This window comes from Balaenoptera musculus, chromosome 5 (assembly GCF_009873245.2).
Source record: "Balaenoptera musculus isolate JJ_BM4_2016_0621 chromosome 5, mBalMus1.pri.v3, whole genome shotgun sequence".
NCBI lineage: Eukaryota > Metazoa > Chordata > Mammalia > Artiodactyla > Balaenopteridae > Balaenoptera > Balaenoptera musculus.
Window position 1 is genome coordinate 32,798,238 of NC_045789.1, and position 25,184 is coordinate 32,823,421.

Below are 25,184 nucleotides of genomic sequence, written 5' to 3' on the forward strand. Positions count from 1 at the left end.
TGCAAAATTCCTGAATGAAAGCACCCAAAAGAATTTGTTAAAGTGAGATTATTTTTTACATGTGTTAAAGGGAAAAATCTCTGAAATTCTAAAGTGCAAGAAAAATACAATGAAATATAAGGACCCATTTTTTTTCCCCTTGATAACTCTGATTTCATTAGATAACTATTGATACTTATAGCAGTGGTATTCAAACTCTTCTGATCATGATGCACAGTAAGAAATACATTTTACATGGTGACCAATACCCACACACCACTTTATATTTTCTAAAACTGAAACAAAAACTCACAGAACCATAGTTAAACTTTCTAAGTACATGCCAATCCTATTCCATTTCATTTAAAAACAAGTGCTGATTGACACTCACTAAATTGATTCCATAACCTACTAATGGGTCTGACCTGCAGTTTGAAAACCATAGTTCTAAGGTAAAGGGATAAGGAACCCCCAGTTCCTTAAAACAAATCACCTCTCTGTTCCTCCACAACAGGCAGTGGGGGGAAGGACACCACTGGTGCACAATGGTGAGACATGGGTAGGCTGCTGAACTCCCAATTCTTGTTCCCCCTTTTAGCCTCTGGTCTAAAGTAGACGGAGCTCTTCTCTTAATTCTCTGTGGCCTAGTTAATTTAAATAAGATTTTACCAGAGGCTGAGGGATGATAAGAGGGAAATGAACAACATGAGTAACATGAGCCTGGAAGATCTTTTGTTAAGATAAGACTCATTCATCTTCAGCTTTGGTGCCTAGGCCTGGCTGCCTCCAAGCGGCAAAGGTCATCTTTTCCTTTCCTTCCAGGAGGGACTTGAAATGAATTCTCAAGTAAACAACTGAGTAACTCCCAGCCAAATACCTGCAGTTCCCCCTCCTGGCCATCTAGTCTCTGGTTTCCTGTTTCAGTTCCCACCTCTCCTCTGATGCTTTGCACAGTAAAGGCCAGCTCCTTAGTGGAGGCCCTCACCCCCAACCTCAGGAGCGTGACCTTGCCCTGTGGCTTTATCCTTCTGAGACGATAATGCAACAGCTTAACATTCTTGGAAGAGATGTACATAAGTCTTTTTGTGAGTCCCCAGAGGACTGATTAAAATAAATATGTTCAAACTTCCCGGAAGGTGGGTAAGTTTACCCTAACCCTTTTCAAAGAAGACTATGATAAGCTCAGGTGGAATAGACACATGATTAGAACAGCAAAAACACCATGCCTCTCAATTTTAACTTTTTTTTTTTTTCCTTCCTGAGAGTACAGGCTTTGGAGTCAGGTGTGAAGTCCAACTCACCATACCTTAAAGGACAAGTTTCTTGTTTTCTTTGAATCCCAGTTTACTCATCCATAAGATGGACCTAAGTAGTTCTCACTGCACAAGTTGGTAAAAAAGGATTAAGTGAGCTAATTAGAAAATATGTATGATTCAGTTAGCTAATGATCAGTACATGGTAGCTGCTGCTTATTTTAGGCCAGTTGGATATAGACTAAGAAAACAAACATTGTAAACTCCTTGCCTAACAAAAAAAAAATCTTAGGCTGCCTGATATTTCCTGGTCTGATGTTTTCTTTGGGGAAGCTCTAGATATGCTTGTATCTAGAGGGGTACTGCTATATATATATTCTGGTCTGCTGTCTCCTGCTATAACAGAAATCTTATTGTAGGTGCAGTGGATATGTGGAATCTAAAAAAAGGGGTACAAATGAACTTATTTACAGAACAGAAGTAGAATCACAGATATAGAAAACAAACTTATGGTTACCAGGGGATAAGGGGGGGGGGAATAAATTGCGAGATTAGGATTGACATATACATACTACTATATATAAAATAGATGACTAATAAGAACCTGCTGTATAACACAGGGAACTCTACTCAATACTTTGTAATGGCCTATATGGGAAAAGCATCTAAAAAAAAAAAAAGAAAGAGTGGATATACATATATAAATACATATATGTATTCATTTTGCTGTACACCTGAAACTAACACAACATTTGTAAATCAACTATACTCCATAAACATTAAAAAAAAAAAGACAAAAGGGCAAATACAGGCTTTCATATGTTTCTTTCCATTCCTACTATGCCCAATTTAGTGCCTCAAGTAGCTGAGACCACTGCAAGAGGTCTTGTGCCTTCCGTCCATCTCCCTCCTATCAAATTTGTGATGTCGGATGGATTTCCTAAAGCAGAGTTCTGATTGTCTCACTTTATTGCTCAATAAATTATGGCTCCCCACAACCTACCAAAGGAACTCTGAACCATATTATTTTGGTATTTGGCATACTATAATGTTTGAAGTAAGAGGCTCTAACTTGCTTTTGTTTTGTGAAATAAAATTCTTATTTTATTTTATGCAAGAAAAGAAAAATTTAAGCATAAAAAATTTTCTCTGCCCTTTGGCCTCCTCCCTCCCCTCTACTGTATATTGTGTATCTGCATCATGCAGTGGCCAAACCTCCCCCATCAGCAGAAATACCTGCTCAACCATAAAGGGCAACATTCCCCTGGCATCAACAAGATGACTCCTTAAAAGATAACATTCCTTCTTGCTCTTGTAAGGGGTCACAATGACCCACCACTTTGTACTTGCAGATCTGGGTTATGTAAACTGTCAGTAATACATCATTTAATGTATGCCCTCTGTCTCAAAAAAAACTTACACAACTGCGTGTTGATCTCTAATGGGTAGAACAGTTCTCAGAGCTCTCTGAGAGGCTCTTCCTGGGTTATAATCCTCAATTTGGCGCAAATAAAATTTTCCATTTCTTTCTTAGATCGACTGATTAATTTTTCATCGACAGTTTTTTTTTTAAACATTAATCCATTTTTGTTGTTGAAGTCAGTTTGCCTTTTTTATATTTGAAAAGTTTTATTTCTTAAACTGGATGGTAGGTATATGTGCTTTGTTTTTATTATTATTGTTGTGGTAAAATATACATAACAAAAAAATTTACCATTAGTGACATGTAATGTATTCACAATTTATACAGCCATCACCACTATCTAGTTCCTGAATATTTTCATCATCCAGAAAGGAAATCCTGTACCCATTAAACAGTCACTCCTGTTTCCCTCTCCCCCCACCTCCCACCCTAGGGAACCACTAATCTGTTTTATGTCTTTAAGGATTTGCCAACTCTGGTTATTTCAATAAATGGAATCATATAATATTTGGCCTTTTGTGTCTCGATTCTTTCACTTAGGATAATGTTTACAAGATTCCTCTATGTTGTAGCATGCACCTTTTTTTTTTGGCGGAATAATGTTGTACTGTATGGTTATACCATCTTTTGTTTCTCCATTTATCTGTTGATGGACATGTGGGTTATTTCCACCTTCCGGCTACTGTGAGTAGTGCTGCTATGAATATTTGTGAGCAAGTTTTTGCTTGTACACTTGTTTTCTTTTGATTCTCTGTATACAAGATCATGCCATCTGTGAATATGGTTTTACTCTTCCTTTCCGATCTGAATTCCATTTGTTTCTTTCTCTTGCTTAATTTCCCTGCTAGAACCTCTAGCATAATGTTGAGTAGAAGTAGCAAGAGTGGACATCCTTGTCTTATTTCTGATCTTAGGGGAAATTCATACAGTCTTTTACCATTAAGTATACTGTTGGCTACAGGCTTTTCATAGGTGCTCTTATCAGGTTGAGGAAGTTTCCTTCTATTACTAGTTTGTTAAGTGTTTCTATCATGAAAAGGTGTTGGATTTTTGTCAGTGCTTTTTCTCCTTCTATTGAGATGATCATGTGGTTTTTGCTTTTGTTTTTCTTGAAGTATAGTTGATTTACAATATTGTGTTAGTTTCAGGTATACAGCAAAGTGATTCAGTTATACATAAATATATGTAGAGATCTACATTCTTTTTTTTATTCTTTTCCATTATAGTCTTTTTTTTATAAGATATTGAATATAGTTCCCTGTGCTATACAGTAGGACCTTGTTGTTTATCCATTCTATATATAATAGTTTGTATCTGCTAATCCCATACTCTCGATCCATCCCTCCCCCCCACCCCCTTGCAACCACAAGTCTGTTCTCTATGTCTGTGAGTCTGTTTCTGTTTTACAGATGAGTTCATTTGTGTCATAGTTTAGATTCCACATATAAGTGATATCATACGGTATCTGTCTTTTTCTTTCTGACTTACTTTGCTTAGTATGATAATCTCTAGGTCCATCCACGTTGCTGCAAATGGCATCATTTCATTCTTTTTTACAGCTGAGTAATATTCCATTGTATATAAATGCCACATCTTCTTTATCCATTCATCTGTTGATGGACACTTAGGTTGTTTCCATGTCTTGGCTATTGTAAATAGTGCTGCCATGAACATTGGGGGTACATGTAACTTTTCCAAATAGAACTTTCATCTTTTCTAGGTATATGCCCAGGAGTGGGATTGCTGGATCGTATGGCAACTCTATTTTTAGTTTTTTAAGAAACCTCCATACTGTTTTCCTTAGTGGCTGCACCAATTTACACTCCCACCAACAATGTAGGAGGCTTCCCTTTTCTCTGCACTCTCTCCAGTATTTATTATTTGTAGACTTTTTGATGATAGCCATTCTGACTGGTATGAGGTGATACCTCATTACAGTTTTGATTTGCTTTTCTCTAATAACTAGTGATGTCAAGCATCTTTTCATGTGACTCTTGGACATCTGTATGTCTTCTTTGGAGAAATGTCTATTTAGGCCTTCTGCCCATTTTTGATTGGGTTGTTTTTTTTTTTTTTGTTATTGAGTTGTATGAGCTGTTTGTATATTTTGGAAATTAAGCCGTTGTCGATGGCATCGTTTGCAAATATTTTCTCCTAGTTCATAGGTTGTTTTTTCGTTTTGGTTTTCCCTTTTAGTTGTGTTGATATGGTGTATTACATTTATTGATTTTGGGGATTAAACCAATCTCACATTCCTGAAATATATCCCATTTGGTCATGGTGTATAATTCTTTTTATATGTTACTGAGTTTGATTTGCTGGTATTTTGTTGAGGATTTTTGCATTCATATTCATAAGAGATATGGGGTTTTAGTTTTCCTTTTGTGATAGCTTTGTCTAGTTTTTTTAATCAGAATAACACTGGCCTCATAGGATAAGTTGGGAAATGTTCCCTCATCTATTTTTTGCAAGAGTTTGTGATGAATTGGTACTAATTCTTCTTTAAATGTTCAGTAGAATACATCAGTGAAGCCATCTGGGTCCTGGTTTTTCTTTGTGGGTAGACTTTTTATTACTAATTTAATATGTTTGTTTTGCGTCTCTTAAGATTGTCTGTTTCTTTCTTTTTTTTTTGGATGTGTTGGGTCTTCGTTGCTACACGCGGGCTTTTCTCTGGTTGCGGCGAGCAGGGGTTGCTCTTCTTTGTGGTGCACAGGCTTCTCACTGCAGTGGCTTCTCTTGTTGCAGAGCACGGGCTCTAGTTGCACAGGCTTCAGTAGTTGTGGCACATGGGCTTAGTTGCCCTGCGGCATGTGGGATCTTCCAGAGCAGGGCTCAAACACGTGTCCCCTGCATTGGCAGGTGGATTCTTAACCACTGTGCTACCAGGTAAGCCCTGTCTGGTTTTTTTTGAGTCAGTTTTGATAGTTAGTGTCTTTATAGGAATCTGCCCATTTCATCTACATTATCTAATTTATCTAATTTATTGGCATACAATCGTTCATACAATTATTCTTTTACAATCCTTTTTATTTCTGTAAGGCCAGTAATGATATCCCCTATTTCATTTCCTTTTTTTTTTTAATTAGTTGATTTATTTATTTTTGGCTGTGTTGGGTCTTCGTTGCTGCACACAGGTTTTCTCTAGTTGTGGCGAGCTGGGGCTACTCTTTGTCACAGTGCGCGGACTTCTCATTGCAGTGGTTTCTCTTGTTGCGGAGCACAGGCTTTAGGTGTGCGGGCTTCAGTGGTTGTGGCATGTGGACTCACTACTTGTGGCTCGCAGGCTCTAGAGTGCAGGCTCAGTAGTTGTGGTGCACGGGCTTAGTTGCTCCGTGGCATGTGGGATCTTCCCAGACCAGGGCTCAAACCCATGTCCTCTGCATTGGCAGGCGTATTCTTAACCACTGTGCCACCAGGGGAGCCCCCCTATTTCATTTCTGATTCTAGTAATTTGAGTCTTAAAATTTTTTTTTCTTGGTCAGTCTAGCTAAAGATTTGTCAGTTTTGCTGATCTTGTCAAAGGACCAGATTTTGTTTCCATTATTTTCTCTATTGTTTTTCTATTCTCTATTTCATTAACTTCCTCTCAATCATTATTATTTTCTTCCTGGCTTGCCTAAGATTTAATTTGCTCCTCCTTTCCCAGTGTCCTAAGGTAGAAGATTAAGGTATTGATTAAAGATCTTTCTTCTTTTTTTAATACCGGCATTTTCAGCTATAAACTGCCTTCTAAGTGCTGCTTTAGTTATATCCCATAAGTTTTGGCATGTTGTTGTTTCGTTTTCATTTTTCTCAAAGTATTTTTTAATTTCCCTTTTGCTTTCTTCTATGACCATTTGGGTATTTAGGAGTGTGTTTTTTAATTTCAAAATACTTGTGCGTTTCCCCATATTCTTTCTGTTATTGATTTCTAATTTCATTCCTTTCTTTTGTGAAATAAAATTCATATTTTATGGCAAGACAAGAAAAATTTAAACAAAATTTTCTCTGCCCTTTGGCCTCCTCTCTTCCCCCATTGTGCATTGTGTATCTGCATTTTGCATCGACCAAACTTTCCCCATTGGCAGAAATTTCCACTCAAACATAAAGAGCAACATTCTCTTAAAATAACTCCTTGAAGATAACATTCCGTCTTGATAAGAGGTCACACTCAGATCTGGATTATGTAAACTGTCAGTAATACATCATTTGATGTACAGTCCTCTGTCTCAAAAAGTTCTTATATAACTGTGTCTTGACTTCTAACTGGCAGAACGGTTCTCGGAGCTTTCTGAGATACTCATCCAAGGTTATATTCCTCAAATTTTGTTTGAATGAAATTTTCCATTTCTTTTCTTAGATCAACTGATTTTTGTTGACACTTTGTTTGAGAACATATTTTGTATTATTCTTATCCTCTTAAATGTACTGAGGTTTGTTTTATCCTGGAGAATCTCCTATGTGTATTTGAGAAGACTGTGTATTCTGCTGTTGTTGGGTGGAGTGCTCTATAGATGTCTATTAAATCTGGTTGGTTTATAGCATTGTTCAAGTCTTCTATTTCTTTACCAGCCTTCTATCTAGTTGTTCTATCCATTTTTGAAAATGGAGTATAGAAGTCTCCAATTATTATTGTAGAACTGTCTATTTTCCCCTTCATTTCTGTCAGTTTTTGCTTTACGTATTTTGATGATCTGTTGTTGGATGCATGTATGTTTACAATTATCATAGCTTCCTGATATAGATTGACCCTTTTATCATTATGAACTATCCCTCTTCATCTCTAATAACATTTGTTGTTAATAGACTTTCAGTCTATTTTGTCTTATATTAGTCACCCTAGTTTCTTTTGCTGTTTGCATTATATATCCTTTTCTATTCTTTTACTTTCTATTTCTTCGTATTTTTGAGTATAAAGTGTGTCTCCTGTAGACAGTATATAGTTGAACCTTTTCAAAAATCTAGTCTGACAATGTCTGTCTTTTGATCCGATTGGTTAATCCATTCACGTGTAAAAGTTACTGGACTGCATTTACAATGGTCATTTTTATTTCTTATACGTCTCATGTGTTTTTTATTCCTCTAACCATTTTCTAGTGCACACACACACACAAAAGGAGTGTATGTGTTTCAAGAAGGGTAACCTGAGTTGTTCCCTATCCCGTATATGCTGAGTTTCTAACCCAGTGTTGAATACAGTATTACAGATACTAGATGATCAATACAGTAGTCTTGTCAAGCAGTTCTTAAAATGTAGAGCAAGACCAGCAGAGGCAATATCACCTGGGAATTTGTTAGAGGAAAAACATTAATCTCTGTAATCAAACTTGGGTTTGATCCCAGCTCTACATTTATAGCTGTGTGATTTGGGGCAAGTCACTAAACCACTGAGTCTTGTTTCCTCATTTAATAATGCTGTCTTACAGTGTTCTTGTGAAGGCTGTAAGAGATTAAGTGCGATAACGTAAATAATTCTACTACCACGTCAGGACTTCTACCATGTTAATTTTCTTTCTCACTGCCATAATATAACAAAAACTTCTACCTGTTTTCTCTGTATTTTCAGTGTAACTACCAGCAGCTTAAATAACTTAAACCACTTCTCATTTTAGCAATTATTGAGAAGGAAAAATGCAGAAACAGGAATAGGAATAGAAAACATGAAGTTGTGTGGTAGGTTAGCAGAGGAAAAGAGAAATTCAGTCGGAGCTCATCTTTCAAGATGCCCAGAAAAATTAGGTGGCAATTTAAATACCACTTTGGATGCTGATATATGCTCCAGGTCTGAAATTATAGCAATTTTTAAAAAATCACTGTTTCCCTGTATTTTTTTATTAATACTTTTACTGAGAGTATGAAAATAATCCTGCCAGGTAGATAGGCCAGGCATTACTATCTCCATTTTGCAGGGACCTAAAGCTCAGAGGGATTAAGTGACTTGCCTGTGATTACAGGACTAGTTGGTGGGGAAGCTGGAATTGAAGCCATGTCAGTTAATTGCAAATTGCACAGTTATCACAGTTTTGGGGAAGGTCTCAAAATAAAGGATGTACTGAGAGGATAAAGGTCACACTATGTATCTGGATAATACTAATTTTTTTTTAATTTTATTTTTTTTTAATTTTTGGGTGCATTGGGTCTTCGTTGCTGTGTGTGGGCTTTCTCTGGTTGCAGTGAGTGGGGGCTACTCTTCATTGCGGTGTGTGGGCTTCTCATTGTGGTGGCTTCTCTTGTTGTGGAGCACGGGCTCTAGGCACGCAGGCTTCAGTAGTTGTGGCACGCAGGCTCAGTAGTTGTGGCTCGCGGGCTCTAGAGCGCAGGCTCGGTAGTTGTGGCGCACGGGCTTAGCTGCTCCGCGGCATGTGGGATCTTCCCGGACCAGGGCTCGAACCCTTGTCCCCTGCATTGGCAGGCGGATTCTTAACCACTGCGCCACCAGGGAAGCCCTGGATAATACTATTGAATGAATAAATATCTGATTTACAAGTAAAAATCTTGTTACGATGAACATCATTGCAGAGATTCTATTTAAGAGGATGTCCATGCTGTTTGCAGTACAGACTTCAGGAGCTGCGGGTAGGAAATTGTATGTGGATATTTATTATGAGCAAAAGTTTAAACAACATGCATAATGTTTCTTTTTTTTTTTGGCTACACTGAGGGGCTTATGGGATCTTAGTTCCCCGACCAGGGATTCAACCCCAGGCCCCCTGCAATGAAAACGCTGAGTCTTGACCACTGGACCGCCAGGGAATTCCGACAACATGAGTAATGTTTCTGAAGTCTTCATAATTTGACTTGACTATACATGGACTTTATGGTGGTACATATATTGCTGTTTTACTGTACCATTTGAAGGTGTCACTGAGTAGAATCTGTGTACAGATTAGGTCATGTGTAAGTATACAGGACTACATTACTCAATCTCCTTAGCATGCTAGACCGTAAGATTCTTGAGGGCAGAGCTTATGTTTTATACCCCCATGATCTCATAGTACCTACCACTAATGAATGAATAAATACATAAATGTGTGAGTGAATGCACTTGCCTTAAAATCATTGTCTGTTTACTCCCCTCTTGTCAAAGTACCTTTCTTTATTTCTGACCCCCAGAATCAGAAATAGACCTATTCTGTCCTGTTAGTCAAAAATATTTCCACCTAACCACCTCACACTGGTTAGAATGGTCATCATTAAAAAGTCTATAAATAACAAATGCTGGAGAGGGGGTGGAGAAAAGGGAACCCTCCTACTCTGTTGGTGGGAATGTAAGTTGGTGCAGCTGCTACGGAAAACAATATGCAGGCTCCTCAAAAAACTAAAAATAGAGTTGCCATATGATCCAGCAATCCCACTCCTGGGCATATGCCTGGGCAAAACTATAATTCAAAAAGATACATGCAATCCTATGTTCATAGCAGCACTATTCACAATGGAAATAACCTAAATGTCCATCGACAGATGAATGGATAAAGAAGATGTGGTACATATATACAATGGAATACTACTCAGCCATAAAAAAGAATGAAATAATGCCATTTGCAGCAACATGAATGGACCTAGAGATTATCATACTAAGCAAAGTAAGTCAGAAAGAGGAAGACAAATACCATATATCGCTTATATGTGGAATCTAAAATATGACACAAATGAACTTATCTATCAAACAGAAAAAGACTCACAGACAGAAAATAGACTTGGGGGGGCGGTCTGGGCAAGATGGCAGAAGAGTAAGACGCGGAGATCACCTTCCTTCCCACAGATACATTAGAAATACATCTACACGTGGAACTGCTCCTACAGAACACCCACTGAACGCTGGCAGAAGACGTCAGACCTCCCAAAAGATGTTATAAAAAAATAAAAAGAAAATAGACTTGTGGTTGCCAAGGGGGAGGGATGGAGTGAGGGTTTGGGGTTAGCAGAGGTAAACTATTATATACATAATGGGTAAACAACAAGGTCCTACTATATAGCACAGGGAAATATATTCAGTATCCTGTGATAAACCATAATGGAAAAGAATATGAAAAAGAATATGTATATATATATATATATATATATGTATAACTGAATCACTTTGCTGTATAGCAGAAATTAACACAACATTGTAAATCAACCATAGTTCAATAAATAAATTTAAAAACAAACAAACAAACAAAATATTTCCACCTAGGCCCAGACTAAATTCCCTCCAGAACCAAGATCCTTTCTTCCCTGTACCACTGGTTTATCCCCTAATGACAGTTCAAAATGACTCTCAGTCATTTGGATGCTGTGTTGGGGTCCTCTGAACTGCTCACCTAAATTTGCTTACCACCACTTTCATTATCCCACTCAGTTCTTATGAACCAAGTTTCCGATCAAAATCAGCACAGCTTGGCCAAAAAAAAAAAAAAAAAGAACTTGGAGATCAGGGCTCCCCAACCCTCGGGCCGTGGACCAGTACTGGTCCGTGGCCTGTTAGGAACCAAGCCGCACAGCAGGGGGTGAGAGGCAGGCGAGCAAGCGAAGCTTCATCTGCCACTCCCCATCGCTCCCCACTGCTCGCATTACCGCCTGAACCATTCCCCACACCACACCCCCATCCGTGGAAAAATTGTCTTCCACGAACCGGTCCCTGGTGCTAAAAAGGTTGGGGACCACTGTTGTAGATGGTATTCTGCAAGGAAAGAAACATGCCTTCCTCTTTGCTTTTCCCTCTTCCTGCTGGACTAAATGTTAACTTTTCATCTTGGGCTGCATGGATGAGAGCAACATATTATGGATGGCAGAATAATAAGACTGATGAAATCCTGAAATCTAAATCCCCAGTATCATCGAGCCTATGTGTTAGCCCTGGACTGTATACGCTGGGACTGCCACATGAGTAACAAATAATTTCTACCTTGTTTATGTTGCTATTATTGAAGTCTTGTTACAGTTTCTGAATCAAGTTTTTGCTTAACACCTTGTGCAATCTACGTGAGTGGCACTCCCTGGAGTTGTACAGCATGGCGACCTTGAACTCAACTTCCCACTAACAGAGTAAGGTGAAGACAAGTTCAGAAAGATCAAAAACTTTTCTGAAGTCAAACTACTATGTGATGTGAGACTGAACACAGATCTACATGATACCAAATAGTGACAATACTAGATTCTACCCTAGCTTTTCACTTTGTGAAATGTTGTCCAGAAGAAAAGTTCCACTACTTATACTCTTACAGTATACGGGAAGTCGTTTCAATTCCCACCTAAAACCAGCAGCAATGGCTGTATGGGTATCAACATCAACCAAAAAAATGTGAGTGTCCCTAGGATGTGTGCTGTCCTTAGTGATAGCAATGGTAATAAGGAATCCTGTTTGATTGTACTACTGTACTTCTGCAATGACACTAATATCACAGTGCACAGATACAATCTCAGCCTTCCTTCTCAATTGTCTTGCTTTGCTCCCTGGACAAGTTCCTTCTTCCCGTCTGCCATCCACAGCAAACCACACAGGCTGAGTTAGGCAGGGGAAATGGCTCCAACGAGAGCGACCCTTGATGTTTAACAAGGTCGAGGACAGCGAGGTGTTGACCTGAGTGTGAGTGGGCAGCTGAGACAAAGCTAGGTAGTAAATCTGACATTTATTTTGGATAGAGAAAAAGAGAGTTAACAGTTACTGAGTGTCTACTATGTGTTAATACCTGTGCTAGGCTTCCATTGTATGTTGTGTCATTTAAACTTTACAATAACCACAGGAGGTAGGTATTATTCCCACTTACCAGTGAGAAAACAAAGACTATAATATAAAGTCACATAGTAGGTGACAGCAATGGTTTGAAACCAGGTCTGGCTTCAAAATCCATGTTTTTCCGCTATACCTTGTGGCCTTTAAACTTTTTAAAGTCCTTTCAAAAACTTTATTTTCTCATTTTCAAATATATCATCTCCCTTATATAACCCTAAAGAGCATCTTCAAGAAATTTTCCAGGCCTTTAATGTGTTTGGCATGCTCAGTAAGATATTCTGCAGCAGAATCCAGCTGATCCTTTGCTGCAGTGCAACAAAATGTGCCAGTTGGCAACAAGATGAACTTAAACTGGAATGCAAATCAGAGTACTACTTCCTCAGTAGACAAAGTTTTACTACGGAAAAAAACAGTCAACTGAACTAAACAGTGTATTCAGTGACATAATTGATTTCATTCTCTCAAAAGCGCCTTATTTCATTGCCAGCTGATCATAGTTTGTTGACCTGTACTGTTCTGATCACTGTGCTTTGGGAGAAAATAGAGTACATTTTCATAAGCCCACCTGGAACACCTCTACAATGAGAACTCATTATATGTACTATTTCATTTTGCAAATAGAAAAGAAAGGAGAAAAGCTAAATTTCCAACAAAAATGTGTAATCTGACATAAAGTAAAAATATTACTTAGGATTCATCTATTGATTGAGTCATTCATTCATTCATTCAAGACTAGTATACAAAGAGAGATATTTAGGACTGTCTCTGCCTTCTTCTAAGAAGGGGATGGGGTAGGTAAGCACCAATTTAAAGAAAAATCATTATAGTAAAATGTGATTATCCTTGATTCCTTTTTGTCTTCCCGTATCATCAGCAAATTCTTTTGGCTCTTATCTTCAAAATATAACCAGACTTTTTGCTACGTCCTTCCACCCAGGGCAACTGCACTTCACAAGTCCAGAGGACGTCATTTGCATTTATTGTATTTATTTATTTATTTATTTGGCTGCATCGGGTCTTGGTTGCAGGATCTTCGTTGTGGTATTTTGGCACGTGGGATCTTCCGTTGCAGCGTGCGGGCTCTTCACTGCGGTGCACAGACTTCTTTCTTGTTGTGGCGTGCGGGCTCAGTAGTTGCAGCACGCAGGCTTAGTTGCCCCACGGCGTGTGGGATCTTAGTTCCTCGACCAGGGATCGAAGCCACGTCCCCTGCACTGGAAGGCGAGTTCTTAGCTACTGGACCGCCAGAGAAGTCCTTTCACTTGCATTTTGGTCTCCACGAATAGTGTCCTGTTTCCACAGCTCTCCACCCTCTGCACTCCCTCCTCTCTCTCCCTAGACCAAGCTACCATCATCTCGGTTAACTTCTTGTTTCTACTTTTGCTCCACCACTCTTGCTTATTCTCCCCACAGCAGTCCGTGTCACTCCACTGCTCAAAAGCCTCCAAAGGCTTCTCATCCCACACAGAAGAACACTGAGTCCTTCCTGTAGCCTGCAAGCCCCACCTTATCTGAAGTAGGCGACAAGGTCATTTTCTAAAAATGACAGGGGATAGGCTGAGTTGGGGACAGGAATAGCATGGTGAGCAACTGAAATAGTCACATATTGAGAGGAACAGGAAGGGGAGCTGACAGATAAAAGGATTGTCAGGGGCCCAATCCTTTAATACCATTAATTTCTAGTAGTTCCAGTCTGAAATGTGCAGTCTTCTCTAACCATGCCATGAGGGTAAGGGTAAATGTAAGGGTAGAGAAAAATGCATGCTAGTTTTTGCTGCAAATCAAATTCTCCCAACACTTAATGACTTAAAACAGCAAACATTTATTATTTCTCATGATTCTATGTGTCAGCTGGGTGGTTCTTCTGTTCTGGGCCAGCTCAGTTGGATTAAATGGTCTAGGATGGCCTTTTTCAAATACTTGATGGTTGGTAGACTGGTTGTTGTGGAGAGACCTCAGCTGGGCCTTGTTATTTCTGCTTCAAATGTCCTCTCCTTCTCCAGCAGGCTAGCTCAGGCTTCTTCACTTAGTGAGCTCAGTGTTCCAAAGAGCAGGAAGAGCAAACCCCACATGTGCCCTCATCTTTTAAGCCATTGCTCAAGTCATAGTTGCTAATGTCCCTTGACTAAAGCAAGAAACACTATCAAGCCCAGAGTCAGTGTGAGAGGGGACAACACAAGGTCATAGATACAGGGAGGAGTGAAAGAACTGGGGGAAATACTACCATGGGAAAGTAAATTACACATTGAACTAGGCTTAGGGTTTTCTGGGCAGGGTCAGAGAAGGCTAAGGCTGCAAGGAAGTACAGAGTTGTGTGAAAAAGTATGTTGTTTACATGTATAAACATGGGCTGCTGCTGAGAAGAAAAGGAAATGAGATCGGGGGTGTTTACAGACTGGGAGAAAATGATGTTATGACAATTTTGGAACCCATTCCAACATGGGCAGGTGCCATTCCCACACCAACAAGCAATTCTTGGGCACCAGCTGGGTGTCCTACAATTTAACTCAATTCTCAATTCGACAGGTTAACGGCACAGTCTTACAAGACTGCCCACCCTGCTTCAGATGTCAATCACACTTATGCTTACTGGGTTTAGATCTAGATTGAAGATGTCTGAAAGAATAAGGAACAACAAAGTGATATAAATTGAACGCATGAAACTTATATGATGTTATAAAGCAATGTAACCTCAATAAAAAATAAAGTTTAAAAAGTGACAGAAACTGAAAAAGGATGAAATGGAACTTTTAGAAATAAAAAACAGCAATCAGAATTCAAAAAAATCATTGGATGGATTTAATAGATTAGTCACAGATGGAAAGAAAATTAATAAAATGCTACGGACACCTTTCTAGGTTTGAGGTACTCATATTTTTCTGTTCCATTTTATTCTATCTGAATTTTGAAATTCCTAGATGGTTGAGACCCAATAAACTGATTTCACACCTCCCATGCTATCTTTTCTTCAATATAATTTAATTAAAACTGATGATTGCACCATTTAATGTAACAGTGTAAGGGAAATACAATTTTATTTTAAAAAAACCTTTCATTACAAGACAAAGTTGAGGACTGAAATTTGTACCTCAGACAAATCCCTTAGGTGCTGGTTTCTCCAGAATAAACTAGATGCAGCTGACTTCATTAACGCCTCCCCTGTGGCTCTTTCACTCTTGGGCAGAAAGAGGAATCAGACTTACCTTAGGTAGAAGGAAAGTTCAGTTTTTAGTCTGACCTGTGGGTCGATAACATTTTCCATTGGGAAATTTTTAAACTAGTGAAGTGCCACGTATGAAGTAAACTTAGTTAAGGTAACGGTAAGTATAGAATTAATACAGAGTTTATTAGACTCAATATTATATTTGGAAGGACTCATTGATTTCCACTGGTTACTAGTATTCACTAATCTGCGAGGAGACAAGAAAAATAAGGTCTATGGAGTTTTTCATAAAGCTGCAGTTATTTATTTAAAAGGACTGACTTTTTAGAGGATATGTTTTTTATTTTTATTTTGGGGGTCAAAATATAATTTTAAAATGAAATGAGGCTAATAGAAAATGGCAGTTATTTTTGGTTTTGTCTCACAGACTGTTGAAATTTAAAAATTGCTGTCATGTTGAGTCCCAAAATTATTTTGAAAATTTAGACTGACCCACAAAGTTCAAAAGACTGGGAATACCATCAATGTTGTCTACTATTATCTATTCAGCCAACAAATATTATGAGGGCCCACTATGTGCTAAGAAATGGGCACAAATAAGAAAATGACTGCACTGTATGCCCTCCTGCTTACAGTGAGAAAGGGACACATTGATCTGTAGTTACTAACAAGTTAAGTAGTGTTAGGTCTTCTGGGAGCACGTGTGAGGGAAAGCCTGTTTGGGGAATCAACCTCTTAGTAAAAGAAGAAATGAAGCTTAGCTGTCTTGAAAATGCACAGGTATTTGCCTGCTGATGAGGGAAAAGCAATGGAGGCAAGAGAAAATTTTAAATAGTTCTAGATGGCCAGAGTTGGGGTATCCACTAAAGACTAAGATAAGGAGAGGATGAAAAGGGAGGTAACTCAAGATAAAAGAGGTTTTATAGGCTCAGCTAAGGACTTTGATTTTTTTAAAAATAATTGTGATAAAAAACACAACATAAAATTTACCATTTTAAACATTTTTAAGTTTACAGTTCAGTAGTGTTAGGTATATTCACATTGTTGTGAAATAAGAACTTGACTATCCTATAAGCAACTGAGATGAATGGAATGGAAAGATTTTAGGCTAGGATTGGAGATTTAGGAAGATTGTTTTAGAAAGTGAGGGTCATAGGAGGTAAGGGATGTAGGTTAGAAAGACTGGAAGAGATGAAAGGACTTAAAGGCTTGTGGGAGTGATGTGAGTCGGGGTAGGTTTCTGGCTTGGTTGCAGGGTTTTTTGCCAGACGGGAAGTTAGAGAAGGGGACTCAACATACCACTGGCTGAGTACCAAGCCTGTATGGGCCAGCTTTCCAGGGACGTCACAATTGAAGCTAGCAGGCCACATCTAGCCAGAATGTATTTCGTTATCCCCTGCAATTAAAATAAACTTTTCTTGAAAAATTGAAGTATCTGGCAACACTGGAACCATAGTCCGTCAGGGAGAAAATGAGCAGCACTCACTCCATTAAAACAAACAAACAAAAAATCCAACACTTTCTATTAATGTATAGGAAACTTACAGAAAAGTACACAAGTAAGCGTACAGCTTCATGGATGTTCACAAAGCGAACGTACTCCACTAACCAGCATCCTTATCAACAAACAGAACCTTACCAATATCTCAGAAGTTATTCTTATTTAATCCTAACAATCTTACGAGATAGAGCACACTACTGCCTCCATTTTAAATACGAGGAAACTGAAGCATAGACAGGTCACAAGGCTAAATACTTAAATTAGCTTATGAACCTAGATCTGCTGTCGGATCTCTAATCCCACGCTGTCGAAGAAGAAACAGGCTTGAAGGTGAGTTCAGCTTCGAACGATGCTGAGTGGGCGTCCTCCCACGGAAACCTACTTCCGGGCGTCAGAGCCACGGGAACCTCAGGTAACCAAGGAGTCCGCGCCTCAGGTTGCCAGCGCCCCCGCCTCCGAGCGCGGCCCCCACAGCGAGCGGCCCGCGGCGTGCTGCGCAGCCTCCCCCCACTCGAGGGCGCTGTCGCAGCCACGGTCAGACGCGTCCCTCTCTCTGATGTCGCGATATTCTTGAGGCCGGAAGAACTAAGATCGAAGGTCACGTAGACAGAGCGTCCCGCCCCGCACCCCTAAGATCTCGCGCGAGTTTAACTTCCGCCCTTTTGGCTCTAGGAGCAGCACTATGGCGGTCGGAAAGAACAAGCGCCTTACGAAAGGCGGTAAAAAGGGAGCCAAGAAGAAAGTGTAAGTGGCAACTGTCGTGGTCCCCCGGTTTTGGGGGTCCTACTGGAGTCGGCGGGCGGTTTCTCAGTCGTGGTGTGGGCCGGATGGCGAGGATGCTAGTTGGATTGCGCGGGCCGTGCCGGGTTGGTGAATTCCGAACCGCAGCCTGGCGGATCTGGGTGCTGCTTTGCGGCGGACCCGCTGCTTACCTCCTGGCCTTGTGGGCCTTATGCGCGCCCCTTTTGAGTCGGATTGCTGCCGCAACTAGGGACTGGCGTGTTCCGTTTTGTGGGCTCCCGGGCCTCGTAAGTTTCTCGGGTAATGCCCTTCCAAGAGCTGGAGTTGTGAAAGGCACTTTTCTTGTCCATCCGGGACCTCGCGTCCCTCCCCTGCTTGGGCCGGGTGGAACCTGGGAGCTCCTGCTAGCTTGAGGCCCTAAGGAGCCTGGGTTACCAGTATGTGTTTTCACGTACCAGTAGAGTTGAAGAGACATGCATGTTATTTGGAGGCAGTGTTGCCGGTGTAGTGGAAGCACCGATGGGTGGGGTGGGGGGGGTGGGAGTGTATATGTTCGTGGCATAATTTACCAAAGTGTCAGGCCTGCACAGTGAAATAGACATGGTGTGAAGAACTAGATTTTACATATGCGCCCCTCACCTAACTGAGAGGAATAGTTTACACCAGTGTCTACATGTCAGTTAGCTTTATAGAGTAATTGGAATGAGGGAAGTTAAAAAAAAAATTATGTGATCTGCGATAAAATTTAAGCATGTTTTTAAATCCAGGGTTGACCCATTTTCTAAGAAAGATTGGTATGATGTGAAAGCACCAGCTATGTTCAATATAAGAAATATTGGGAAAACACTAGTCACGAGAACTCAAGGAACCAGTGAGTATATTTTTCTTCGTTTGTATTTTTCTTAAACTGAGACATGTATGTATCTTGGTCTACTTGGTCTACTTTTTGTTTTGTGGTGGGATACATTAAGGAAGTGTCAGCTCTTGGTTGCAGCTTTGGGCCCTTTGGGGCTTGTTTTTAGTACAGCACTTGTAGAAGCAAGATGGCACTTTTAGAATTACCAAGGAAATGTGCGTGGGTAGTTTTGAGCTTCTAATGAGCCCTGTCAGTAAGTCGTTGGTGTCCATGTGGATTTGGTTGACAAAAGTTAAGGTCTTTATAATTTATCATTAGGTTTCTAAACTTAATGCTTGAATATTAATTTAGCTGGCTTGACTTTGCTTATGTGGTTCCTAACGTTAACAATTGATTCTTGTTTTATAGAAATCGCATCTGATGGCCTCAAGGGTCGTGTGTTTGAAGTGAGCCTTGCTGATCTGCAGAATGATGAAGTTGCATTTAGAAAATTCAAGCTTATTACTGAGGATGTTCAGGGCAAAAACTGCCTGACTAATTTCCATGGCATGGATCTTACCCGTGACAAAATGTGCTCCATGGTCAAAAAATGGCAGGTGAGAACAAAAGTTCTCTAAAGTGCATGGTGCTGTGCCGTGCATGACCAAAGATGTCATGATTTAATGTCAGGAAAGGAGCGTGTTGTGCATTTGAGGTTTAGATTTCATTTTAAGTCCTTGATGTTTTCTTGCTGTTATTAACTGTGCACTCTTGGATTGGCACTGTTGAACTTGAGCAACAGCAGTGAGGCTGTTTAAATTAAATTTAGTTATTTATTTGTTTAAATTGAGTTCAAGATTTAATATTGGATTATCAAGGTTTTTTTGCTGCATGGATTAGTGGCTGGTTGAAGAACATTTAGGTGCAGGTTTGCAGTTTTAGCTTTGCCTGTCCTCAGAATACCTTTGGACCTCAGAATCTAGTGAATTTTATAGTGAAAGGATGGATTGGGCTAGTTTTGATTATCTATTGTGCTATAATAGGAGTGGCAGAGCCTCTGGTGTGAGACTGAAATTTTGGCTCTTTTTCCCAGTTATGTTCTCTTTGGAAAGTAACTTAAAGCTTGCTAAGCCTTGGTTTCTTTATCTGTAAGATGTAGGTAAGAATATTAGCTCATGGGGCTTCCCTGGTGGCGCAGTGGTTAAGAATCCACCTGCCAGTGCAGGGGACCGGGTTCGAGCTCTGGACCGGGAGGATCCCACATGCCGCGGAGCAACTAAGCCCGTGTGCCACAACTACTGAGCCTGTGCTCTAGGGCCCTCGAGCCACAACTAGTGAAGCCTGCGCGCCTAGAGCCCGTGCTCCGCAATAAGAGAAGCCACCTCAGTGAGAAGCCCGTGCACCACAGCAAAGAGTAACCCCTGCTCGTCACAACTAGAGAAAGCCCCCGTGCAGCAACGAAGACACAGCTCAGCCAAAAAAAAAAGAATATTAGCTCATGGAATTATGAGGATGAAATAAAAGATCCATGTAAACATGCTTAGTACAGAGCTTGACACAGAAAGCATTAGTACCCATTGGTTTAACTACAGGAAATAATGGTTCAGATGTGTCTGCCTAACCATCCCGTTTGGGGATGTTTTTTGTGTTGGAATGAATGATGACAAAATGTTTCGGTCCCGTATGATATGATTACACTGTTACATTTATTTCTGATACTCTCCTAAGGTTTTATAGTTGCATTTCTGGAAATATTTTAAGGTCCTTTCACTATAATTGTATTATATTCATTTTTTAGACTAAAATAAAGTTAACAAAATGCAAAGAAGTCAATTAGTTTTTGTTGGTACCTAAGATAGTTTTTGTTTTTTGAATTTAGGTAGTAATAAGACTAATGATGGATTTTTAAAAATTATAGTTGTGAAGTTAAATATTTAATTCTCAGCTTGGCTTTAGTTTGGAACATAAAGGACATTTTAAAATATATGTATTTAGTGTTATTACAACATTTCAACGATTCAGAACACACTTTTTAAAATGGAGTAGGTTTAGATGTCGGTATTGTAGAGTCCCTTGGAACCTATTTTTCTCTTCCTTGCAGAGTTAAAGAATTGATTGGGGGAGGAGCAGGTGGTTAAAGGCTGGCATGTGTCTGTAAAAGGCATGTATATGTGAAAGGGGGGGTTGCTGTGGGGAGATAGTGATAACCTAGAGGGGAGGGGGGAAGACAGCTGAGAGGACTCCATACTTATTTAATTAGATATGGAGGATAGCAAGAATTTGGGGTAATTGTTGGTAAGTTCACTTCAAGGAGGTTAACTCTGTAAATTAGTCATTTATATTATACTTAATATGTGTAATGAGTCCTTGGCCTCCACTTAAAAATTTTTATTTATTTATTATTTTTGGCTGTGTTGGGTCTTTGTTGCTGCACGCAGGCTTTCTCTAGTTGGCGGTGAGCGGGGGCTACTCTTTGTTGCAGTGCGCGGGCTTCTTGTTGCGGAGCATGGGCTCTAGGTGCACGGGCTTCAGTAGTTGTGGCACGTGGACTTCAGTAGTTGTGGCTCGTAGGCTCTAGAGTGCAGGCTCAGTAGTTGGGGCGCACGGGCTTAGTTGCTCCGCGGCATGTGGGATCTTCCCGGACCAGGGCTTGAACCTGTGCCCCCTGAATTGGCAGGCGGATTCGTAACCACTGCGACACCAGGGAAGCCCCACTTTTTTTAAGATTAGAATTTGAGAGGTAAAAATAGGTAACATTAAAACCTGGCACATCTTTTTTTCACTAGACCATGATTGAAGCTCACGTTGATGTCAAGACTACCGATGGATATTTGCTTCGTCTCTTCTGTGTGGGTTTTACTAAAAAACGCAACAATCAGATTCGGAAGACCTCTTATGCCCAGCACCAGCAGGTCCGCCAGATCCGCAAGAAGATGATGGAAATCATGACCCGAGAGGTGCAGACAAATGACTTGAAAGAGGTGGTCAATAAATTGTAAGTGTTTTCCCTCACAACACAACCCTCAGATGAGACAAGGTGGGGTCAGACCTATGTTTAAATTCTGTCTGTGAAACCGTCTAGCTGCATTTCTTGAAATGAAAGCATATTAAGTGTTCAGTAAATGTTATTTGTTGGTTTATTTATCCTTTTTTTGGATGAAGCTCTCTCCTGGCAGTGAGACTTGAAGCCCAGGACTTGCCTTTGCCTTAGAAAATGCATTGAATAGATAAACCCTTCACAATCAGTTATGTATGGGGATAAGTGATGATAAAATGTTTCGGTCCCAGATGATGTCTGATGATAAAACTGTTAACATTTTTCTGATGTTCCCATGCAGTTGGCTAAGAGGGGTGTATGAAAAAGGCATAAGGCTTGGACTCAGAAGGCTCAAGTGCTAGTTTTGCTACTAACTAGCTGTAGAATTCAGATCATTTAACCTTCACCTATGAAGGGGCAATAACAGAATGAGGATTACTGTGGATTAAATGAAGTGTCGGTTTATTCTAATGTATCATTACTGGTTTGCAGGATTCCAGACAGCATTGGAAAAGACATAGAAAAGGCCTGCCAATCTATTTATCCACTCCATGATGTCTTTGTTAGAAAAGTAAAAATGCTGAAGAAGCCCAAGTTTGAATGTAAGTGAGAAGCCACAGGATTCCTGAAAGAAAAAATTGTGTGGACAAATACATTGTTTGGTGGTTTTATGTTGTTGTTTTGAGGCCAAGATGATGGTACTTTTTTTTGTCTTGCCTGCATAGTATTGAAGATAACTGTTTCAAGATATGGTATGCTATAACTAACAATTTTTTCTTCCTTTTAGTGGGAAAACTCATGGAGCTACATGGTGAAGGTAGTAGTTCTGGAAAAGCTACTGGGGACGAGACAGGTGCTAAAGTTGAACGAGCTGATGGATATGAGCCACCAGTCCAGGAATCTGTTTAAAAATCAGACTTTTAATGGCGACAAATAAAAGACCTCATTTGTGATATTTTATTTCTGATCAGTCTTTTTAAATAATCTGACAATAATCAGGTGTTCTGATTTGATAGTAATGTGGTGAATTTTTCTGACCTTTTGTGTGGATTTTATTCACTGCTCTTAGTTACTAAGTAGCTGAGAAAGGGTAGTGATCTGTTTTCAACTGGAATGGTCTGGACATGTTAGAGATGGTGAATAAAAGGAAACACTTTCTTTACATGGGTTAAGTTTTTAAGGTGGTTCTCACATCATCTAGAAGGTTTGTTAAAACATTGCAGGGCCCTGCCCCTGGAGTTTCTGATTTAGTAGTTTTAGGGTGAGCTCTGAAAATTTGCATTTTTAACATTTTCAGGTGATGCTGGTGGTCAGAGACCATGCTTTGTGAACCACTGTACTAGACTGATAACATAGTGGAAACAGAAGAGCACAGTGGCATTTAGGTTTTTGTTTTTTGTTTTCTTTTGGTTTTTAAAAATCTAAGTGCTCTCTTTTCTCTAGCAGTAAATGCCCCGCTGTATCCCTTAATGGTCAAGCTGAAGTTGGCTAGAGAGAGAGAGAAATTGGTTATTGGTCTCCTATTAAGTGGGCATTTAATGCTGCCCACTATCCAGTATTTCCTCCTGGTCGGTCACCCATTCTGTTCTATACCTCTTCTCCCAAACCTCCAACTTTCTCATTCTCAGTTCAGCTGATGACTTTGCTTCTTGAGAACGGATGACAAGAGAACCTCATAAATGCCTATTATTTCTACCCTGCCATCTGTGCATTTCTCACTTTTTCTGCCTTCCCTCTTGTAACTGGGTGAATTGTGCAAGGACGAGCATCAGATTCCGCCTTCTCTTGCCTAGTCAAGTTCTTGGCTCCACCAATTGTCACCTTTATCAGTATTCCTTCTACAAGTCCTATCAGCATACAAACAAATCCTCTGCCCTTCCAGATATCCCCCTATTCAGATCCCTTATAGCAAAGCTCAAAAGAGTTAACCATATGTCTTGTATTTAATTTTACTTTTCTTGAATCTGCTGCAACCGCTCTAAGGAAACTGTTGCCGTCAAAATTACCAGATGTCATTGCTAAGTCCAGTGGTTCATTCTTGGCCTTCATTTTACTTGATCTCTGTTAGTGACGTTTCACAGTCGATTTTCCCTGTGTTTCTTAACTGTCTCCTGGAATTGCACCTCGCTTTTTCCTCCCATGTTGCTGGCTACTCTCCTTTGCTAGTTTGTTTCAGGCCTTAGTGTTAGCCCTAGGGCTGAGGCCCTGGGCGTTTGCCAATACTCTTTCTAGATAGTCTTACTCAATTTCTTGGTTTTAAATAAACTGTCAGATTTTTACTTCTAATCTGTATCTTTCTTTGAACTCCAGGTTTGCCTATCCAACTCCCTACTTGATTGATATCTTCATTGGATGTCAGTGAGGCATTTAACATGTCTGAAATGGTGTTCCTGAGCTCAACAATTTTATCCACCCTTCTCTTTTAGACCAAAGTCCTCTGTGGTCATCCTTGACCATTCACAGTTCATTCCAAATATATCTGGAATCTAACCAGTTCTTACTGCGTTGCTATCACTTGGAGCAAGTCATTACCAACCTGGATTTTTATTGCTTACCTGGTCTCCCTGCCCACACACTTTGTGGAAGTTTATTTTAGATGGTCAGCTCACCCAGAAGGTCTCGTGATCTTGCCTCTGACCTGTCTCTTACTACCACTTCCCTTACTCTTCTAGCCAGACTGTCCTGGACAAGCTAGGAACATTCTTACTGTAGGGCTTTGGCACTCGTTTTTCCTGTGCTTGGAACACTCTTCACTTAGATGGCCACAGTGCTTGCTCTTTTACCTCTTAAGTCAGACCCTGCTGATAGGCTCATTTTATTAAAAACCCTGTCTAGTCCTTGTTTTCCTTTTTTTTTTTTTTTTCTATAGTTTCACTTGTGGCTACTAGAAAAGTTCCATGTGGACAAGTTTTCTTTTTTCTTTTTTTGGTCCAGCTCACTGATGACGGGCTTCCTTTTCAGGGTAGAAAGAAATTGGGTCAATAGCGTGGTCATTGAGGGTGGGGACCAGGAATTGAGTTACGTAAGTGGTGGTTTTCTTGATGGGGGACATCATTTAGTCAGATGATACTGCGAGTCAAGCTCCCATCTGCTACATCTCTGAATAGGGCTTGGCATGGTTCTCTTTGAAAAGGTTCATTTGAAAATGCTTCCAAAAAGAATGTTTACTTTTTAAAAAATGGTTTGGCTTGTTTGATGATTGATAAAATCAAGTTACTTTCCCATAGGCCAACTTGAAGGAGTTTTAACATCCATCTAATAAAAAATACTATAAGAGGTAATTCTTAAGTTTCCCATTTAATATTTTACATGCTTAATACATAGATATTAAGTATTAACAGGTGGCTTTTCTCTACTTGATTCTTTCCACCCAGAACAATTTATCTTGGTCTTTCACAGGAAAATTTCTGTGACCAGGGATACAAATTTTGAATCTTTGAAAATGTTATTGAAGACCTTTATGTTAAGGCATGACTGAAATAGGTAGCAAAACTAACACTTGATTTGAAATTGGCTTTTGCTTCTTTAATGTGTACATTTGAGTAGCACCACTAA

At 39.8% G+C, this 25,184-nt stretch overlaps 1 protein-coding gene and 2 non-coding genes across 3 annotated transcripts; all 3 read left to right on the plus strand.

Annotated features, from left to right (window-relative positions):
• Nucleotides 1–17,603: 17,603 nt before the first annotated feature.
• Nucleotides 17,604–22,589, plus strand: RPS3A (ribosomal protein S3A). The gene is made up of 6 exons (XM_036853085.1): nucleotides 17,604–17,760; nucleotides 18,525–18,628; nucleotides 19,022–19,209; nucleotides 21,379–21,587; nucleotides 22,122–22,231; nucleotides 22,417–22,589. Exons 1-6 carry the CDS (start codon nucleotides 17,699–17,701, stop codon nucleotides 22,536–22,538), a joined length of 795 nt encoding a protein of 264 aa, XP_036708980.1. The 5' UTR covers nucleotides 17,604–17,698; the 3' UTR covers nucleotides 22,539–22,589.
• Nucleotides 20,245–20,312, plus strand: LOC118896197. The gene has a single exon (XR_005020109.1). It is a non-coding gene; the product is annotated as a small nucleolar RNA SNORD73 (small nucleolar RNA).
• LOC118896196 lies at nucleotides 21,850–21,921 on the plus strand. Its single transcript, XR_005020108.1, has one exon. It is a non-coding gene; the product is annotated as a small nucleolar RNA SNORD73 (small nucleolar RNA).
• Nucleotides 22,590–25,184: the final 2,595 nt, after the last annotated feature.